Source organism: Ursus arctos, unplaced genomic scaffold (genome assembly GCF_023065955.2).
Source record: "Ursus arctos isolate Adak ecotype North America unplaced genomic scaffold, UrsArc2.0 scaffold_2, whole genome shotgun sequence".
Classification (NCBI taxonomy): domain Eukaryota; kingdom Metazoa; phylum Chordata; class Mammalia; order Carnivora; family Ursidae; genus Ursus; species Ursus arctos.
This window is the reverse complement of record NW_026622874.1, coordinates 8,922,941-8,941,812: the sequence shown is the minus strand read 5'-3', so window position 1 is coordinate 8,941,812 and position 18,872 is coordinate 8,922,941. Positions and strand designations below refer to the sequence as shown.

Genomic DNA, 18,872 nt, shown 5'->3' with positions numbered 1-18,872 from the left:
GCCAGCGAGAGAGGGAACACAAGCAGGGTGAGTGGGAGAGGAAGAAGCAGGCTCATAGCGGAGGAGCCCGATGTGGGGCTCGATTCCACAACGCCGGGATCACGCCCTGAGCCGAAGGCAGACGCTCAACCGCTGTGCCACCCAGGCGCCCCTAGCGTCCAACTCTTGATCTCAGCTCAGGTCTTGATCTCACATGAGTTCAAGCCCTGTGTTAGGCTCCGTGCTGGGTATGGAGCCTACTTAAAAAAAAAAAAAAGAAGTCAGTGCCTTAGGCCAAGCTTATAATCACTGCCAAAAAGCCTGAAAATTAATAGTTAATTGCAGATGGTCCAATACTAGTCATTTTGTGGAGAGAATTCACTGTCAGAATTATGCACTATAATTTAAAGTGACCCAAAATGTAAAAGATATAAAAAGAAAAAAGTACATGCATGAATGCTTAAATACACTTTATAAATATATGTAAAAGAAAGGGAAGCTATATCCACATTTGTGATGGATAATCATAAATTATATTTATTGAATGCATGGTTGCTATGGGAATATAGAATAAAAACAGGGATGTGTGTGCACTTGGGAAATTTCCAGTCTATTTGGGATTCCAAATAGCCATAGAAACAACTTTACACTTGAGGGGGCCAGAGAAAACCATCTGCTCTCCTAAAAGACTTAGGAGAGAAACATTTTGGACGGTTAGGAGCTGAGAGACCAGGGGGTGGGTACAGCACAGCCCTGAAAATGGATCTAGGGCATGTTAGGAAAGCTTGGAAGTGGGATGAAGCCCAGATGTGCTTTAAACAGAAGGGAGAAGAGGGGAATTGCAAGGAACTGGGGAAGAAAAGCATTCTGAACGTCTGATCGTCCTAACCAGAAAGGCCATTAGTATGAATATTGGCAAACCTGAGGAGGACTCCGAGGTAATACATTCCAAGAAATGAATGAAGAGAACAATGCTGTCAGCAGTGGTGACATCATAAGAATGAAGGAAGTATTGTTTTTTCTCCTTTTTGTGAGTTCCCATGCTTTAAATAATTTAGTGTCTGTTGTCAGCAAGTAAGTGAATAGAAGTTCTAGGATCTGAAAACAAGTTTGTCCTAAGTCTAAAACTTCGGTCCCTTCCATTGCACTTTGAAGGTTCACACTAGTAATCAGAGCTTAGATTTACGTTTTAAGAGTAGAGACAAAAGCAACTTTCTGGGCTAAATTTTGGATGCATATTGTATCTCTGTGTAATGACTGCCTTAAAAACACCATAGCCTCCGGGCACGTGGGTGGCTCAGTCATTAAGCATCTGCCTTTGGCTCAGGGCATGATCCCGGGGTCCTGGGATCAAGCCCCGCATCGAGCCCCACATCGGGCTCCCTGCTCCACTGGAAGCCTACTTCTTCCTCTCCCACTCCCCCTGCTTGTGTTCCCTCTCTCGCTGGCTGTCTCCCTCTCTGTTAAATAAATAAATAAAATCTTAAAACAAGACACCATAGCCTGGTAGTTTGCGACTTGTGGGTAGTGGGGCTGGGGGGGTGTTTCAGTCTCCCCAGATAGCAAGATGGCATTTGGGGTGCTGGAAGGACTAGAGGTTGCTCCTGGCGTTGAGTCCTGAGTCCAGGGGTGCTAAACACTCTCCAGTACATAGAATAGTACTGAATGAATGAATGAATGAATGTTTCCTTCATGTTCTTATTAAGAGCCTTTTTCCATCTGGGATAAAAGGTACTTTCACAAACAATGAACCAGAATCCAACCAGAAGCTCAGCATACCGGCCAGTGGTGATTTGCTACTGGAAACATTTCAAGGTCCAGTTGGCTGAGGTGGGCTGCTGGGGATGCTGAGCTCGGCACACAGTCCCTGCCCTGGAGGGGTTTCCATCCTGCTAGGGGAGGCACACGGAAAGGAGTCATTGCAGCGGAGAGATAAGCATCCCCAGGAAGGTGTGTACGGGGTCCTCAGGAGCCTGGAGGAGGTCCCACGCTCTCAGGGCAGAGTCCTTCCAGGGCTCTTGCCAGAATGGATTTCAGAGTGTGTGCGGTAAGGATTTGAACAAAGCAGGAGATTGAGAGGTGTATTAGCTGGTTTTGTTAGTAAAGGGGGTAAGTAAATCCTGCCTTGAGGAGCCTGGTCTACCAAGAAAAGAGCATTTGCACCTTGGGGAAGCGTCACTAGGACGTGGTGTGTTGTGAAATGTGCAAAGTTAAGGCCACAAGGAGAAGAGAAGTGGGAAACCAGGCAAGGACTGTGTCATGACTAGGCGGAACATGGTGTCAAACACGAAAAAAAAAAAAAAAGCTGATGATCATTGGATTTGGCAGGAGGAAAGTCCTTTGACCTTAGTAAGTTTGTGAAACAGAAACGGGTAACTACAACTCGTTCTTAGACCGACATTGTTGGACAAGCCGCGCGGGCTAGACAGTGAGCCTCTCAAGCATAGGGTTCATGTCGTCTTCCTCTGTGTCTCCACCTGGCACAGTCCACCCTTCTTTGTTGACTGAATGATGAATGAATGAATTGGAGACATTCCAGAAGTGAGCTGGTTTTCAGGAATATGTACAAAGAGTTCAGTTGGGGATAACTTCGGTGTGTCAGTGGTGGGAAACAGCTGAAATAGGGAATTATATAGGTAAGATACAAGGTTGTTTTATTCACAATGCCTGTTTCTGCCCCGACCATTCAACCCAAAGGATGGAATGTTTTTGTCTGCAAAGTTTGTGGTGGTAATTGTACGAAGCGGGTACTTGTGTGTGTATGTATGTACAAACTACTAGTACGCCTAATTTGTTTGGTCTATTCATGTGGAAATTTCTTAAAAGTAATGGATTCTGCAAGGTTTGGGGAAAACTGAGTGCTTACATAAAAACGGTATTTTCTACAGATAGTTTGCGCTGTGTTTTGGAAAGCATAGATGTGGCCTTCTATTTGCAGGGTCTGTTTTCTATCCTTTCCTCAGACATGAAAGTGACTTGTAATTGCCCCTCTTAAACTGAATCCTGGAAGAATAGCAGTGATTCACAAGTGTTGGTAAAGTGCTCCTGAAATCTGGAAAGTATTTACTGGAATTGTTTGGCCTTTCTAAGATCAGACCTTCATTGGATGTGATAGAATAGGAAGACAAGATAGAGCATTTCTAGCTGGCAACAGCATTCCTTAGGAATTGTTAGTCAAGAAGCTGGAAGCAGAATCATTTTCAGAAATATCTGATTCCAGCATAAATCTGCTTTTAAAAATGCCTTTAGTCCCAGTAAAATATAATTTGTGGTATAAAAGCCAGAGAGATCTGCACTCTCTCTGCTGTTGACATGATATAGTCATATTGTCTGCTGTCCCCAAACTCCTGCTATGTCCTGAATTCTGAAGACATTAAATTTCACCCACTGTATGGCAAGATGCTGTCACCCACCCTGGGGCTAGCACTGCACAGGTGCATTACGGGAAAACGTCATCTTTCCCTGAAGCATCAGCTGCTTACTGTTACTTTTGGGAGAATGAGAAGCTCGATATACGTCTTTCTGTTGGAGACAAGCTTTGTGAATCTCCTGTCCATATTTTTGATGCCACCCTATCCTTAATTTTTAAATTACATACGTAAAAATATAATCTAGAAATGAAAATGCCTTCATTGTTCTTCTATGATGCCCATTCCAGCCCCCCAGAAATAAGAAGGGCGAACAATTTGGTATGTAATACTCTTGCTTTCAGATTAGAATTTGAACATGGGTTCCTAGAGCTCATACTCATTGATGTTCTGTGTGTAGAAACCATGTCAGAAGACCAACAAGGTAACCTAAACAGCCTGTGGGGGGAAAGCCAGCTTTTGTGTTTTACGTGCTCATAAATATATTGGTCTGTATATACCTGTCCGTGGTTGCAAGTGTGTGATCTCTGGGCTCTAGACAGCCCCCAAAATATATTTTGTATGGCTTGTCGAGTGTTTTAAAAAATCTGTGACTCAGTTGCCAACATTTGAAAATGAGGATATTTCACACAAAAGTGTGTGGTCTGGCTAATTTTTGAAAAACAGGAAGACCCGGAAGACACATTCGTGTGGGGCAGCAATTGGCTAAAGGTGAGTAGTAGCAGCCCCTGTAGACACATGATCTGCCATTTGCTTCACCCCAAAATGCTCCCTGTTGTATTACATTTGGCTAGCTGCAATTACTTGCATTACCTGCTGTCCCTCTAAACATACAGAGCTGAGTTTGCAACTCTAATCTTGAAGTATCAGATTTGAGAGCCAAAAAATATTATTGATAGGGTGGTCATATAATTCCTCGTCCAAAATAGGACACCTTGAGAGTAAAAAGTAGTGCTATTAATATTTACACCAGGACAACAGGCACACACCAGGACATATAGTCTCCCTCTTTACAGATCACTTTATTCAATCATTTCATTTGATTAATGAGAAAATTGAGACCTAGAAAGAGGATTGCCTATGGTAGCCCCCAAGTAAACTAATGGTACCCTGACTCCCAGTCCACTGCTTTCTCTAGTATAATGCCATCTATATAATAGGTACGAGCTCCATATATTCCTTGAATATATGGATTTCCTTCTTTCTTTCTTTCTTTCTTTCTTTCTTTCTTTCTTTCTTTCTTTCTTTTTTTAAGATTTTATTTATTTATTTGTCAAAAAGAGCGAGAGAGCACAAGCAGGGGGAGCAGTAAAGGGAGAAGGAGAAGCAGGCTTCCTGCTGAGTAGGGAGCCTGATGTGGGGCTCGATTCCAGGACCCTGGGATCATGACCTGAGCTGAAGGCAGACGCTCAACCATCTGAGCCACCCAGGCACCAAATATTTGGATTTTTTATAGTTAACAGTTATCACATGGTTAATTCCCTGTGAGGGTGTACAAATCTGTAGTTTATATCATCAATAATATTCTATTACGACTGTAGTTAATTATGGGCTATTGTACATCTAGAGATGTTTAAAACATTGGTAGGCTTGGGAGCTCAAGAGTAGACACAAGAATCATTTTACTAGATACAATAAGAGATACATTCAGAAGTGCTAATTGTCTGGATTTTTTTTTAGTCACCATTAAGTAAGTATCTGATAACTAGTTTGCTAAAACACTGCATACTGACTTCTTGATCATTGGCTATTGCCTGGTATTTAATATTAATTACATCTTTAAGAGATGGCCAACATCCCAAATTCCCCAATCCTTAACCAGTTGTTTCCTTCTTGAGTTTCCAAGAGATATTTGTACCCAGAACACTCCAGATGAGACCAATGCATGCGCTGAATCACTTCCTCAGACTCTGGTCCCGAATCTCTGTCTGGCATTCCATCCTAGGAACTGGATTAGACCACATGTGAGTCTCAGAGGCTCCTCATAGCATTTCCTGAAGGCTTAGGCCAAAGGCTAGCCAGAGAATTCTCCTTCAGGATGCCTTTTTCCAATGTTCCACTTGGCTCCTGTATGTTCTTCCAAGAGACCTCGCAAACAGCGGACCATCCTTAGCATGTTAGCTGCACAAGATAGAAGACAGAAAGAAAGTTGCCCTTCTTGCCAAAACCTAAAACAGAGCTAGCCTAAGTCACTCATTCTATCCTTCCTTGACCTTGGAATGTATTGTGGTCCCAATTAATTTTTCAAATGAGGGACCATTGACTCACGCAGGACATAGGAGCAGGGCACCTTTTACCACAGTGGCCTCGTATAGGTAGGGAGAGCCAAGAAAAAGTAAATGTCCTGGAGGAGATGCTTTTTCTTTGACTTTTCCCAGAGCTTCTTTTCTATGGAGTGCTTTGATAGAGGAAGGGACCAGTGACCAATCATGACCAATCTTTTAGATTCAAAATATAAACCACACCCATGGGTAACTTGTTCTCTAACGCACCTCAACCAACAAACTTAAGTTGTTTTCTAAATGAGCCAAATCCATGAAGCAGACTCCTCAAACTGTGGATTCAGTAGGGACACATGGCTACTGAGCCTTTGAAGTTCAATATTCTGGCTACATTGGTATGAGTAAAAAATAGTATTAAATTTCTTTCTTTTCTTTTTTTCATTCTTTAATGTGTTTACTAGAAAAGCTAAAATTATATGTAGCTCACGTTGTTTCTATTGGACAGAGCCGTTCTAGGGGTGTATGTTAGGCACATAAGTGAAGTAAGACTCGGTTGCATGCTTAGGTGGAACCACCGCGGCTTTTTGCCATCAGAAGTCTGAAAGGAGGGCAACTTGCTAGATGCTTCACAATGCAGCTTGTTTACTAGCAAGGCCTCGTGTGGCAGAAACATCTGGTACAGATGCAGAAGTCAGAGCAGGGCCTTTACATTTATCATGACACGAGAACATGGCGAAAGCATTGAGTGCTTCTTTCTCTAAACCAGGCTAGCTGTTAAAAGGACTAACCGCCTCCCCCACATCTTGCACAGTCTTGGTTCCTGCACAGCTCTTTGCCTTCCAGAGCCCCGAGGGGCCCCTGTTCTGACACCAGCCCTTAAGCTCGTCTGCTGTATCATGCAGAAGGCACTTGGGTTCATACGACGCCAGCTGTGGGTCCCATATGGAAAAGCCATACCATATACATATGTATAGAGTATTTCTGAAACCAGAAGGAGTGTAGAAGAGCGTGCAAGTCATCTAACTTTATCTTTTCCTTGCCTTTGAAAATTTTAATCATTGAAACATCTTTAGGCTATCAATAGACTCACGTAGTGAGGCAGTTCTGGGGTAAAACCGAATACATACTTTTGTTTTGATATGGACATAGGACTGTGTATGGATGTATGAAAATGTAGGTTGTGCGTTTGGATACAGATGGATTTGACTTTCCAATAAAATGTGTGGAGAAGAATGTAGACATGAGTGGAGATGGTGTATGTCAGTCTGCTCAAGCGGGGCTTTTCATCTTTGAAGCAGAGATTTCCTCCTGCTATAAATAGTTGGAGAGAAAGTTCTGTTTCTGCTTCCATCTGGTTTAGGTGCAAAGTTCACTTCGATGGCTGCCAAAGATTGGTGGAGAAGGTTTTTGTCTTGACTGAGCTCAGCCTCTGTGACCTGCCTCTCCCACCACAAAGAGCCTGGGTCCACGGCCCTGTGTAGAGATGGTCCCAACTGAAGCCAACCTTCAAGCTGCATTTTCCTCTGGAGTAACCTCTTTCCTTCTTCTTTTCCTTCCACCTCTTCTAGGCAGGACAGGGCTGCTTGCTGATCTCTTGCCCAGTTTTGCTGTGGAGATTATGCCAGGTATTCCATCATTTAACTCTTTATTTGCTTAATTCGCTGTCACTCCATCTGTCTTGCTTCTGCATTAGTCGCTAATTGCTCCTGTAATTTATTTGCACGTTTGTCTGTATGTTTCTGTGGTCTTTTCCAGGATGAACTAAGGAAAAGACTTCAGACTGTATTTCTTCCGTTACTAGGCCCTAAAAGAATAATGATCATTAGAATAGGCTGCAGTGGGGACCCAGCACTTCAGTGTCAGGCCTTGCAGGCTCTTTGGCAATCTCCATAACCATTCAGTATCTCAACTGTAACTAGACAACTATAAGGATCCCCCAAAGAGTTATTACTTACCTACATTTCCTTATTCCCTAAATTATATGTTACCCATTCATTAGTGTACAATCTTGTTGCTCTGAATTGCCTTTTATAACTTTACCAAAACATTTTTTCAAGCCTTATGAAAGTAATGCACCATCCTCCCTTGAAAGGTTGACATTTACAGATCTACATTGTTTTGTATGCAATTCAGGGGCTTCTTGGGCCCCCTAAGCCCCTGAGATCCATAGACCACATGGCAAGGAAACCCCAAATGCACACCTCTGTCGTTTTATGTAGCTTAAGTTGAATGCACCAGCCCAGACAAGCGAACATCAGTTCGGTGCAGCCCCAGAGTCTGTAATGGAAGGAGGTTCAGAGAGAAACAAGAATGAACTATGGGAAAGAACATATGCAAACTCAGGGAGTAGGAAAGACTATGACTCAGTCTTGGTTTAGAGGGCTTCTGCCAAAGGGTTAAGAGCTGCATAAGAGTTGGGAGCAACACAGAGGTACGAAATATTCTTGGCCATTGGTTTTGACTTTATTCAGGTTTTAAAACATCCAAAGTCTTTACAGTTGAGTTTCACTGATTATTCTTCCATGAATTCTCCTGTTTTGCCATTAGCTGGCCAACCCAAATATGGACATTCTTCATATTGTTGTTGATCCCAAGGACACAAATAGATACCTCTTTGTGATTCCCCCTTATCCGGAGTTCTGTCAGTCTGTACCCATTTGTCCATCACACACACAAACAATGTTACAAAGCATTGCTTCAAACTAGATGTTATATCCCCCAGTCCCAAGAAAGAGTTACTGTAGTTTTCATATCTGGTCCTTGTCCCTTGACTATCCCTCCCTTTTGACTCCCAAGAATCCTTTCATGAATAGCATTCTTTTGCTTCTCCGAGGTAACCTGCCGGTCTTTATCCTTGACTGCCTGACCTTACTTGTAGACACTGAGCCACACCACCCTTCTGTTCCTCAGGGCTCATATCTGTCTCGGGCCACATAATGTTATTGTGTTGTAGCTGAGGACCGGGACAAAGCCCTCAGCTCTCTATTGTCCTCATCAGGAATGCTCTCCAGACCGTTCTCACCAGGCGCAAGACATTCTCATTTCCTCAGTGAAGAGATGGTGGCCTGGTAAATTTGAATGTATTTCAGATGGACGAGTGAGGAGGGACATTGAGGAAACATAAATTGTTTTCTTCCTGAGGAAATTATGTTCTAAACAAAGGTCAGATAATTTTAGCATTAACACAAAACCCTTTATATAACAAAAATATATTCTCAAGCTCCAACTGAATGTCCATTTAATTAAAGGAATATTTAATAACCAAAATTTAAGAAAAACAGTATGTACTTAAAGTGCATCGTAAAGAAATTTTTGGTAGGTGGCCTTCAAACAAAACGAATCACTTTAATCTTTGGACTTTTAAATGAAATCCTGGCTCACTCCAGCCTGTCCCAGGCCTCCAGGGGGAAGCTGGGTCCTCTAGCCAAGTCCTGAAAGCATGACATAAAGTCACTCGACGGTCACAGTCATTTTTATGTAAGCCAAATGGAATTTGTTTCCTTTCTCGAATCTTTTGGATGAGCAAATGAACTAGAATTTGTGTCCGGCCTCTGGTGGAGGTGTGAAAATAGCAGAAGTTGACGAACAGCCAGCAGAGTCGTCAGAGCCCTGCACCATTTTAGCCATGGCTCTGCTGGCTGGCCTGAGCGCGATCAAACCAAGCCACTCCTGGGGCATGAGGACAACATATTCTGTCCCTGAGTCTTTGTCTCTAGTTTCCTCTAGCCATGGTTTGTTCCACAGATAGAAGCAAAGGGCTTTGACCTCAGCCTTGATGCTGAGTGCGGGAAAGGTGTTCCGGGGGTGGTTGGCAGGGAAAGTAGACGAACACATAAGAGACCCGGACCACCTAAATATGTTCTGATTTAGACCATGTGACACAGAGAACTCCTCCTCAGGACTTATATTTTTATAGGTAAGAATAACTTGACCACAAAAGGAACATATTCACCGAACCTGCCACTTCACAGCTCAGCAAGCGAGATTCCTCCTCTCCTCAGCTGGGACCCTTTCTGCTCTTGTCCCATACTTGTTCTGACACTACAGTTGATATGATAAACCCTTTTGCCAGGAGGGGGCCCTGAAACTCCGCCACCACTTTGTGCTGGTCTTTACATGTGCTCAGTATGACCCCAGGTAACCTTGTTCCCTCTTCTGCATACCCCCGCCATGTCAAGTCTACACTTCTCACTCCCAGAGTTCCTCCTGAGTTGGGGAGCTCTGTGCCCTGTCATGAGATGCTTACTTCCCCAGGTCCCCCCCACCCCACCCACTCCTCTGACAGGAGACAGCGATGAGGTGGGCCACCTCAAGTGTGGGTTTCTCTGTGCGTCCTTCCAGAGTGGGTGTTTGTTGGCCTGGTGATGCTGGGAGTCTTCCTCTTCTTCGTCCTGGTGGGGATCTGCTGGTGCCAGTGCTGCCCGCACAGCTGCTGCTGCTACATCCGCTGCCCGTGTTGTCCAGATTCCTGCTGCTGCCCGCAGGCCTGTGAGTACGGTGACCAGTGGGGAGACGCCGAGCGACCAGAAGAGATGTCACCTCTCCATCAGACAGCTGTGTGCCCTGACTTTCTTCTCCACCTCCTTCCCTTCCACCTTAAAAGTTGGTTGTTCCAGGCTCACTCCTCTGCCAGGAGCCCCTGGCTCCCCGAGATGACCATCCTTGTTTGCCTTCTCACGTGCATGCACTTCTCCATACTTTTTATCCACACCAATCACCCCTGCCTTTGCATTTCTCATTGGCACTCCTGATGAGAGGAAGGGCAGGTTCCAGATGGTCAGGTTGGGGGTAAGGATTTTGCCCTCTCTTCAGGCATTCAGGCTAGAGGAACCCTTCTCTGGTCATGCCTCTCATATGCAGAGAACTCCGCTTTTGACAAGCAGAGTGTGCAAACTACAGCCTTTGCCCACCATCCAGCCACGGATGATTTTTATTTATTTCCGTGACAAAATGGTCCGCCAAGGGGCTCGTCCTCATTTGGGGACTCACAATTGTACCTTAATGGCCGAGCCCGTGCAGCCACTAAGTTGGGCACCCCTGCCAGAAACCAGGTACATCCTGAAGGAGGAAGATACACATGGATCTGTAGTGTCCTTAGGAATAAAGCAGTTTCCAGGAGGAGTCAGGTGATTTGCTCTGCCTCTGAGATCACAGAGCAGAGCCATGTGCCAGCTCATTGCCTGTCCTGCCTCTCTAGAAGAGGTTTAGAATCCTGGAGGTGGCCCAGAGTGGCCTGGTGCTGGGCTTCCTCCAGAGGGACCGAGGCAGCCCACAGACAGTGTGGTTAAGAGTGGGCTGCTGCTGTCACTGGGGAGGTTGCCACGACAGCGCCTAGTACTGCTTAATTACTCGGTTGCCAGGTACTAAACACCGTAATTCCTTATGTCACTGCCTTTTGGTGGAGCTGGAGGAGTCCAAGGGAGTGGGGGAGAGTGGTTCCGATGCATCAGTTCAGGCCTAGGAGAACACACATGCATGCGTGCCTGCGTGCACACGTGCATACATGCGCGCACATGCATTCACACGCGTGAGCACGCGTGCGCGCACACGCACAGGCACACATCCAGGAGCTCCCTTAAGCACATCTTCAGGCAGTTTTGGTGTGAGGGTTGTGGAGGGTGGGACGATAATATAATCTCTTTTGCTCTTCATCTCCCTCCACAGTGTATGAAGCAGGGAAAGCAGCAAAGGCCGGGTACCCTCCCTCTGTCTCCGGTGTCCCCGGCCCCTACTCCATCCCCTCTGTCCCCTTGGGAGGAGCCCCCTCATCTGGCGTGCTGATGGACAAGCCGCATCCGCCTCCCCTGGCACCAAGTGACTCCACTGGAGGAAGCCACAGTGGTAAATGTAGTTCCAGACCGCCCTGCCCCATGCTCCTCTCTGGCTTCCACTCCGGTTCCTTACTGATAGGAACCATCCGCGCAGTGACTCTTCTTTGGAAAATGATGATCTCCATTCCAGAAATGGGATCCCTCCAGCTGTATCTGATATCACCTGGAGTGCATGTCAGGCTCTCCAAGGACTGCAGGATGTAGCTGTCCCTGCTCTCTTCCCCGGCTCCTCAGTAACTAAAGTGATAAGGAAAAGAGGCAAGGTACCCCTTGAATGTTGATCATCCAGTTCATAAATAGTTATCTCATCCCTATCTAGTGTTCAGGACTGTAATGGGCACTGTGAGGAACACTAAGAAGTATAGGACATGGTTTGCGTACGAAGCAGTATGGCCCAGCCAGGGAGAGAGAATGGATTTTTATTAGGCCCATTAGATCTGCAAAGAGTATGGTGCTGGGAGTTCAAAGGAGAAAGAGCTAGAGCGGTTACAGAGGGTTCAGGGAACAGGTGGATTTGAGCTGGGCCTAGAGGAACACAAAGGAATAGGAGAACAGAGAGGGAGGTGCGGAGCACCCCCCAGGAGGGACACATGGTGGGAGCCTGGAGCTGGAAGAACAGGGTGGGTGTTTGACAGTCTCCAGCTTGGCCAACTGGAAGAAAGTGGAGGGCTTTGGTGGAGCCTCATCCAGATTAGGAAAGGCCCTGAAACCCATCCAGAAGCTCCCAGGGCTTGGTGCGGTAAGTGAGTGGGAACCACAGCAGGAAGGTTCCTGAGTTCTTGGAGAGCTGACATGCTGATAAGGCGAGCGGTAGCGGAAGAGAGTGGGATCAGAGATCCCGAGCTGAGAGGTGATTGAAGCCATTCACGGTCTATGAGAGCATCTGGGCCATGATAGAGGCCGTGGGAATTGAAACGAGTAGGTAAATCCGAGAGATACTTCAAAATAGGACTTTAGGGAATGAAGGAGAGGGGGGGCTTCAGGATGAGCCCAAGTTGTCTAGCAATGCACATGATAGACAGAATAATTGGTAAGGAGAGCTTATTTGGATGGAAATTTTTCATGTTGTTTTAGGGCACAATGAATGCATGGTTATTGGCAAGGGCAGAGGGGTAGAGGGGGTGGAGGGGCATTCAAGTGTAGCTTTCCTGGAGGCATTTGAATGAGATGACAGAGTATAAAGGTTAGACGTGTGTGCAGTATCTTTAGGAGGTGATTTTAAAATTCCTAGGTGTGGATGAGCCAGTAGGGTTGGTAAAACAGACATCTCTCCCCTGGAGGGTATCTGGACTTCTTTCAGTGGGAGCAGGAAAGAGCGTCTTGCCACTGAATGAACTGTCAGTGCTTGACCGTGGAAGGAGTGGATATCCTCCGTGAGTAATGGGTATTTGTGGTTTTTTTCTCCCTGAAACTATTAGTAGAATTCTGACGTCTGAGCCTGGGAATGAGTCACAGACTGAGAAGTAAAAGTTAATGATCAAGGACACACACGGAATTAGAGAGAGAAAGACAATACAGTTCATTTCCCCAAGGATGGAGTGGGCCTGGGGATGTTAATGGAACTTGTCTCATATTTCATTTGCAGCTTTCCCTTTTTCCAGTCTTTTTATCCTTCCTTCCCACCAGAACCCATTACTTTTTTTTTTTAAGACGGATTCTCATAATGAAATGATTCTTATTCATAGGATGACAAATACTTCCTCTCTCCTGATTTCAACCTTTTTCTAGTTCCTGCTTGTTGCAGTTCAATCATTTTGGCCCCATCCTGCCCTACTAACCAACAGCAATTAGAAGTGGCTTGGGGGCACCTGGTGGCTCAGTCGGTTGAGCATCTAACTCTTGATTTCGGCTCAGGTCATGATCTCATGGTGGTGAGATCGAGCCCCACGTTGGGCTCCATGCTCAGTGGCAGAAGTCTGCTTGAGATTCTCTCTCTCCCTCTGCTTCTGCCCCTCCCCCCTGCATGCTGTCTCTGTCTTTCTCTCTCTCAAAATAAATAAATAAATCTTAAAAAAAAAAAAAGAAGTGGCTTGAAAAATAGGAACATTTATTATTTCACATAGCAAGAAATCCCAAGGAAAGATGGCTCCAGGGTTGGAAATTGATCAATTCAGGTGGCGCCACTGAAGGACTTCATTCTTTACGTCTTTTGTTTGTCCTTCTGGGCCGGTTCCCCTCATGACCCTATGAGGACTGCCATAGTTCCGGGTACTAAATACGTGCAGAGATAGAAAACATATGCTTCTTCCTTGTGCTGCTTTTCTCAAGAGTGAGGAAAACTCTTCCAGAAGCCCCCTCCCCCTAACAGACTTCTCCTTGCAGTTTTATTGACAAGGACTGTGTCTTGTGCCCATTTCTATCCTAGATTGGCTTGAGCTAATCAAGACTCATGTCTTAGGCCAGAACACTATTCATCTTGGAAATGAACAAAATCAGGGTTCTATCAGCAAGGAGAAAGGGAAGGGTGTACAGCTGACGTCGGCCACAGCGAGTGTGGCCCAGGGTGTCATCATCTGGCTCATTGAGTCAGGATGGAATTCTTCATAATCCCCCCAGTGGATACATTTCTGTACTCATGGTCCCATGGCCAGACTCACTGATGGCATTTGGCTCTTTGTCCTTTAAGAAAAAGGTGGTTTAAGCCAATGTTTCATGTAGCTTATTTTTGAAAGAATGTTAGAGGTATTAAGAAATGCTGATTTAAAAGATGTAAAGTTCACCTATTTTATACTTGTATGCTACTTTAATTTTAGGGATTTTAGAGTAATCATCTAGCAACATTTGTACACAATACCCTTTCGAACCCTCTGGGTAGTTGAAAAGGCAAGGTTACCAAATGGGAGAGATGAGAGGCACCCTGATGCCTTCCCCTGTTCTTCGTTTGAGATCTCTGTTCCAACAGAAGAAGACTGTCCCCTCCTGTCCTGCTCTGGATGCAGCCTGTTCATCTTTGTTGAGTATCCATGCTCCACCCAATCGGAAGATTGGCTCTCATCGCTACCAGCCTTTCCTTCTCTAGTGACTCCTTCCTGGCAGCATTCAAACCATGCTTAAATCTCTCCCATTAAAGTATAACAATTTGCAAAACCCTCATAGTCCTCTGATGTTACTTCCCTGTGCATTTTCTCCTCTTCATAGCCAAACTCCTTCAATGTTTTGAATATTTCATGTCTCCATTTCCTCTGCTTTTCACCAGCTTCTCAACTAACTTCCATCTTGCCGTCGCTTTCACTACTCCAAAAACCAGTGCTTGTGAAGATTGCCCTGTTGCTTAATCTAATGGGTACTTCTCACTTCTTACATCCCTTGACTTCTCAAAAGCATTTACCACCTATGCCCCCCTCACCTTTCTTTGCCTTCCTCAACACTTTATTTAGTCATTTTCCCTACCTCTTTTGCTGTTTGCTGGCAATCCTTCCTCTGTACACACCCCAGATGTTGGTGTTCCTGCTTTGTCCAAGGTCTTCTCCCTGGGATATCTTATCTACTCCCATGGCTCAGTCTTCTTCTCGTGACTCCCAGTCATTATCTCCAACCCCTCCTCTGCTCCTCAGTCCCATATATCAAATTGCCTTCTGGACATCTCACAGGCATTTCAAACTTAAACTCTAGGAAATTGAATTAATCCACTGTTTTTCGACTTCAAACGAACTCCTATATTTCTTATCTCAGTGGATGGCACTGTTGTCCACTCAGCAGCCCAAACCAGAAGCAGGGACCTCATCCTTATCTCTTCCTCACTTCCCACATCTGGTTCATCACCAAGGCCTTCAGATTATATCTCAAAATAACCGGTTTGCTTCCCTCCATCTCTATTGTACTATCCTAGTCCTTGCTACCATCATCTCCATCCTTGATTAATGCAACTATCTCCTTCCTCGGCTTTCCACAGCTCCTCTTGCCTTGCTCTAATTCATTTTCACATCTACCTGGCCCCCACTCATCCTTCTTACAAAAGAATTGAGTAGGCAAGTAGGGTTTTGAAATGTCATTTTCAAAACTAATAAGGATGTGTGTCTATATATATGCCTACTGTATGTATACAGAGAATATGCAAATTTTAAGCATCACTTCTCCCACAACTGAGCTGCTGTCACCCTGGGGGTGGAATCTGGCAGCTGTTCTATCATCCATAAACAGCCTTACTTAGCTCATTAAGATAGGACAGGAAAAACAAGGCTATATATCCATGGGTATCTGCCTTAGAGACTTCTTTTGCAAGTTTTATAAGATAGATTTGGCTGTAAAGGAGAAATTAGCTGAAAAATAGTTAATTTTCAGCTAACTGGGTCAAAAGTATCAGCCCAACTACTGTAACAACAATTTTTGAAGTGATAGCTTGGCATCAAAATGAATGTCCCAGTATTCCCTCCACACTAAAGCCAAGTTTGCTTGATAAGTTAGAGGAGCTGAAGTAGGAAAAGCTACACCAACCAAAGGACTTCGACCAGACAGAACTTGAAAAAGATAAATCATCCATCCACCCTAAACTGAAACATCTCTGGGAGAAAAAAGTCATTTTCCAAAAAGTGCTGGACTTCGGCCAGTAGTCTAGGACATGTCGTATTAAAATATCACCATACATAAGAGTTCTCTGATCTTCAAATTATGGATTAAAAAAAAAAACACCAAAAAACACAGCACCTTTTACTGGGAGAGTTGCCTAGCTTTTTAGTTATGAAACCAAAGGATGATACCTCTGAAGTCTAAATATCAGTACTTTGCCTCTGTCCTTCTTGGCAAATTAGAGGGATTTAGATTTCTGAAGACATTAGCTGGTGTGACTGAGAAGTCAAGGCTGAAAATATCTATTCTGGCGGAGGCTCTGTATAATGCCAGTATTGAAAGGTGAACCTACCGTCTTCATTCGAGGCTGTATATAGTTACTGTAACTTTTCAGGGACATGATAACCTGTGCGTGCATAATCAAATCTGCCTCATAACGAGGACTATAATTTGTTATAATGACACAGAAAACAATCTAAGCTCTAGTCCAAGTTGCAGTGAACCAAGTTGCTCCTAGTGGCCGCCATGTCTCACCACCAGGAGACAGCTGGTACATTGTTCCAGAAAGCAACAACCCCCCACCTCCACTCTATCTCAGTATGACTGAATGCTTACCTTAATAGTGCTTCACGTATTAAAAACACCTAGATAATGCCATAGCTCAGGTAGAGTAGGCCCCTTCCCTAACGACTATAAAATGCTAGTTTTCTCCTTTAAAAAATAACCATCAGCAATACCAACAAAACTTGCCTAAGCCTTGCTGCTCCCTCAAGCTACCATTCAAGTCCTCCCCTTCCTGGTCAAAACCCTCCAATAAATCAACCATGTGGCTGCTTCTGTCTTACTTTTAATCCCTTGTGATGTAGTTTCTATTCCTGATTTCTATTCATTCATTCATTCATTCATTCATTCATTCATTCATCCATTCATCCATTCATACAAACACACATGTTTTGAGAGTCTACAGTGTGCCAGGCTCTGTGCTAAGTGCTGGGGATGCAGAAATAAACAGAGAGAACTGGTCCTTATCCTCAGGAAGTTTACAGTCTAGAGAGGGAAACTCTACTAAAAATACTATTTCCAAAGAAATCATTAACTTCATAACCATCCCCAGACTGGCACCAGTTCAGCTCAAACAAACATTTATTAAGTGCCTACCAAGCAGTGTCCTGGGCTTTACACTGATCTAGAATAAGGATTCTTTTCCTTCAAGAATCTTTGGGAAGGGGGCACCTAGGTGGCGCAGTCGTTAAGTGTCTGCCTTCTGCTCAGGGCGTGATCCTGGCGTTCTGGGATCGAGCCCTGCATCAGGCTCCTCCGCTATGAGCGTGCTTCTTCCTCTCCCACTCCCCCTACTTGTGTTCCCTCTCTCGCTGGCTGTCTCTCTGTCAACTTAATAAATAAAATCTTAAAAAAAAAAAAAAGAATCTTTGGGAAGATTAGACATTTATAGAAATAATTTGGAACAAATGAGAATATATTGAGGGTCATAATGAAAGTTCAAAGTAAATGATTTATAAGAAAGAAATGAGATGGAGAGAGAGAGGAGAAACAGAACTTTCTAGCTCTGAGAATCAGAGAAAGCTTTTTGGATGTGGTGCCATTTGAGCTGCCCTAATAATTACAAAGGACTCATACTGATTTGGTCTTTGTTGTCTTCTTTAAAAAAAATTTTTTTTCTTTATTTATCTTCTCTTCTTTATGAAGAGAGAGGTTGGGAAGTAGTAGTTGCATTTTATAGATGCGAAAACTGGGTCCCTGATAGGTCATCATCTATTTGAGGTCCCTCAACAAACCAGCAACAGGCCCAGAAACGCCTGGTTCCCTAGTTCCTAGCCCTGTGTCTCACCCATCAGACATAACTGCCTCAGCACAGACATCGCAGTTCCGTGGGATAATTGCATTTTAATTGAACTGTCTGTACAACTCTGTAAACGCCTCTGCAGAGACGGGAGGGCGTGTAGCTTGATAAATAAAATCATCCGACTAATAATTGCTTCGGCATAAGGATTATGGATCTAACCTCCAGGAGAAGGTGCCACTTAAAAGCGTGTGCCAAGATTCATTAATTTTTTAAAGTAATTCCACAATTTGAGGTGAATATGAGTGGCCCAAAATGTTCTCCTATAGAAAACCAGTGCACCTGCAAATGGGTGTGGGGGGCGTGCTTTCAGTCTTCAGTGCCAGGGCTGTGATCAGAGTGCCGTGCTAGACTGTATTTCCATCTTCCATGTGCATCATTTGTGTGCGGGACTTTGTTCATAGCCAGGGTGACATGACCAGAAAGCAGAAAGCAGGGTCTCCTCTGAGGCACACGTGGTCGGTCATGTGGCTTCTTCATGGTATTTGCCCTACTTTGGGAAGAGTGAATGCTGGGAGTTGGGTTACTTGCTTCCATCCCGTTGTATAGTGCTGACTGGCCAGAAGATAGGGCTGATAGGACCGTGCCTCCGATCGTACCACCCGTGGCACACCTACGAGCATTTCCTGCTCTGGGCTTTCTTGTCTTCCTCTTCTGTCCCTCCTTACCACGTCTGCTTCTGGGCTCCAGAGTGGCTTCAGTCCGATTACGTTGTTCTAGCCCCAGTGCTGCCAGTTATTCTTGAGCAAGTGTATGAAACCTCTCTGAGCCAAAGTTTTCTCAACCATAAATCAAGGCTAAGAGTAACTTCACTAGGGGTTGTGAGGAACGAATGTCCACGTAAAGCATTTAACACAGTACCTGGCACATGTAGAGCGCACGATGAGTCTTGTCTCTTACCATGTGGTTCTGTCCCCGTTCCATTGCGTCCTTCTCTCTCTCTTGTTTCTCCTGTTTGTGAAGATTAAACTTGCCTGTGTCTGATCACCCTTGGGGCTGGTATTGGACTTGACTGATACTAAGTGATGTGGGGCTTAAACAGCCTTTGTTCCTGACAGTATGAGTGATGGGAACGTAGGAGATGGTATTATATCTCTCAAGCTTT

At 44.7% G+C, this 18,872-nt stretch overlaps 1 protein-coding gene across 6 annotated transcripts in view; it reads left to right on the top strand.

The window, feature by feature from the left end:
- ILDR2 (immunoglobulin like domain containing receptor 2) overlaps positions 1–18,872 on the top strand; it is a 62,087-nt gene that overhangs the window by 29,331 nt on the left and 13,884 nt on the right. For 3 of the 6 annotated variants that reach the window (XM_057315341.1, XM_048225279.2, XM_057315339.1), the window contains exons 4-6: positions 7,138–7,194; positions 9,911–10,057; positions 11,234–11,410. The exons of 1 other annotated variant lie outside the window; for it this stretch is intronic. In XM_057315341.1, coding sequence (XP_057171324.1) covers positions 7,138–7,194; positions 9,911–10,057; positions 11,234–11,410 — 381 coding nt within the window. The remainder of the gene's footprint in view (positions 1–7,137; positions 7,195–9,910; positions 10,058–11,233; positions 11,411–18,872) is intronic. 2 more of the 6 variants (XM_057315342.1, XM_057315343.1) reach the window with 1 other exon arrangement.